The 2,670-nt window shown below is 35.1% G+C and overlaps 1 protein-coding gene across 1 annotated transcript in view; it reads right to left on the bottom strand.

Annotated features, from left to right (window-relative positions):
- Window positions 1-2,664, bottom strand: part of LOC111379904 (protein indeterminate-domain 14-like) — an 11,984-nt gene extending 9,320 nt beyond the window's left edge. Inside the window, exons 1-3 of the mRNA XM_023003347.1 lie at window positions 2,405-2,664; window positions 1,906-2,305; window positions 1,362-1,437 (exon numbers count right to left, since the gene is read on the bottom strand). Of these exons, the coding sequence (XP_022859115.1) occupies window positions 1,362-1,437; window positions 1,906-2,305; window positions 2,405-2,504 (576 nt within the window). The 5' untranslated portion in view covers window positions 2,505-2,664. The remainder of the gene's footprint in view (window positions 1-1,361; window positions 1,438-1,905; window positions 2,306-2,404) is intronic.
- Window positions 2,665-2,670: the final 6 nt, after the last annotated feature.

The raw sequence follows: 2,670 nt of genomic DNA, 5'->3' as shown, positions 1-2,670 counted from the left end.
GTTTGTTGGTTGCTGCAGTTGCTAAACACTTTAGGACGAATAGTGGTGGTCCTAAAGTGATAAATTCGTCTCTCATAATTTACGGACTCAGATTGGTCCCCTTTGGTATATTGACTTATCTCAATTTAAATTTCAGCATTAGCGCGTCATCGTATGGGGCCAATAATAGGATTGTGGTTACCGTGAAGGAGTAACAATGCTTGTGCTCGAAATTTGGGAGTTATTTGCCACATTTGAAGTGTTGAATTTGATTGTAAATTGATAAATGATTTTGTGCTCTAATTGTCATATAGTTACTGTATGAATCTGCATTGCATGAGAATTTGAATGTTTTTGTTTATATACTTTCGTGTTGTATTGATTTTCTTGTTAGAATACTTGGACTTGACCCGTTTAAACATTCCGTTGATCTAAAATCGTGAATCTTACGAAACCTTATGAATCTAAAATGATTTATATTGTATCCTTAGGATCACTTTGTATTACCTATTTGTGCATTTAGTTGAAAAATGTCTTCACGTTTTGAAATTGAAATTTTTAATGGGAAAGGGGAGGCAACAAAAAATTAAGGATATTTTGGTTCAACAAAAAATTTCAAAAATCATAGATGGAAAATTTTCTACAAATTTGACAGACGCACAAAAGGAAGAGTATGATGAACTTGCTTACACTTCAATTATTTTACGCCTATCTGTTATTATTTTGAGAAAAATTGGAAAACTTAATTCTACAAAAGAACTTTGGTAAAAGTTGGAGGGCTTATATTTGCTAAAATTTACTCCTAACAAATTGTACTTGCTTAAAAAGTTTTTCAATTTTATAATGGATCTTTCAAAGGATCTCGATAACAATCTGGATATTTTTAATAAATTAGTTCAAAATATTATTAATTGTGACGGAAAGGTGTCTGAAACGTACAAGGTTATTATTTTGCTTAATTCAATGCCGGATTCATATAGAGATGTTAAGAATGCAATTAAGTATGGCAAGAACACTTTAACACCTGAGATTGTCATATACTCCCTTAAAAGTAAGGAAAAAAAATTAAAGCTGAAAAAGAAGATCAGAGGAGTGGTGAGTTACATATGATGAGGAATAGAACAAAGTTTAAGCAAATGAATCTAAGTAGAGCTCAAGATAGTAGTGATTTGAGTAGTGACTCGAGTGATGAGGGTAGTAAGAAGAAAGGTAATGGACGAGACAAGTCAAGTGGTAGAAGATGTTATAGCTGTAGTAAGTTTGAACACTTTATTAGAGACTGTCTCAAGAAGAAGGATAAGTAAAAGGGTAAGATGAGAGGTGAGACGAATTTGGCTTTAGGGTCGAGTGATAACCGTTTTACTGAGAGTAAATCTAATTACTGCATGNAATGCGTGTGAATCTGCTCGGAGCTGCCCCATACTGCACGAGTCTTGATGTTCAATAAAACTCTCCACCCTAGCAAAAGAATGTACCGTTTCATAATATGTATGTTATTATATATTTCGTTGGCTTGAGGTCAGGTGGTTGTACTTTCCCTCTCAAATTTGTATAAGATGTTAGATGCTAGAACATGCGGAATTGGAATTCTAAAAGAGTTTAAAACGATTGTCAAACCAAAACTCACCAGATCCCATTTTGGTACTAGGAAACTGTGTTTAACTATCTATAAATTGTCTCCCCTTAAAATATATATGAAGCCCACATCAGTCAAAACCTAGTTTATTATGGATTTCACATGCTTTATTCCTTGAACTTCTACTGATTTTACCAAAATTGAACATTCTGGATTCTGCACTGAATGCAATAGATAAATCTTGAGAAGAAGTGATGGGAAAATAATGAGGGTGCTAAAGAATGGCCGATCTAGTTGGGACACTCAATTTGTATCTACTGATTCCAATCTCCTATATTAATCTTACGTACCTTGAGAAAACACGGCCACAATCACAGGAATGGCCTCGAGTTCCACAAGTTTTGAGATGAGCCTTATAATCAGATTGAACAGCATATCCTTTTGAGCATTTCTCACAAACCCACTGCTTATGATTACTGTGTTTTCTTCTAAAATGCTTCTTAATTCCCACGAGATCACCCAGTGCATGACGAGGATCGTGGTGAAGGCAAGTAGGTTCTGGGCACACAAATACGCGCGGTCTCACTATCGGCGTTTCGCGCTTTTGAAGCTTCCATGGCAACTTATGCCTTCTCCTATGCATCTGCAAGTTCTGGTCTCTCTGAAACCCTTGATTGCAGATCTCACAAACATATCGATCCGATTCCAATAAAGTCTTTGGGGATAAAGATACCACTTCTGCATCTGGATCTAGCACTCATAACACATCATTCATTGCACGTATAATTAACAACTGAAAATAATAAATAATAGATAATTTTATAAACAAACCTGAATCTTAAATTGTACCTGGTGTTCCTGCTGGCCTTCTTTTTCTTTTACTGATGTTTCCATTTTCGGCAGAAAATGATGGTTGGGAGGAAGAAGAAGAGAGATAGTTACTTATCATTGGAACTTTTTGTACAAAATCCGTCTCAACCGCAAAGAATTTGGAACATGGTAAGTAGAATAATTAATTTCGAAAATGCGAAAGGACGGATGATAGAACTACCGAATATACAGAAGCAACAAAGGGGAAAAAATAATAGGAAGACACTTTTAATCAGCTTTTAAGC

Source organism: Olea europaea, unplaced genomic scaffold (assembly GCF_002742605.1).
Source record: "Olea europaea var. sylvestris unplaced genomic scaffold, O_europaea_v1 scaffold2058, whole genome shotgun sequence".
Lineage (NCBI taxonomy): Eukaryota > Viridiplantae > Streptophyta > Magnoliopsida > Lamiales > Oleaceae > Olea > Olea europaea.
This window is presented reverse-complemented; position numbering and strand designations above follow the sequence as displayed.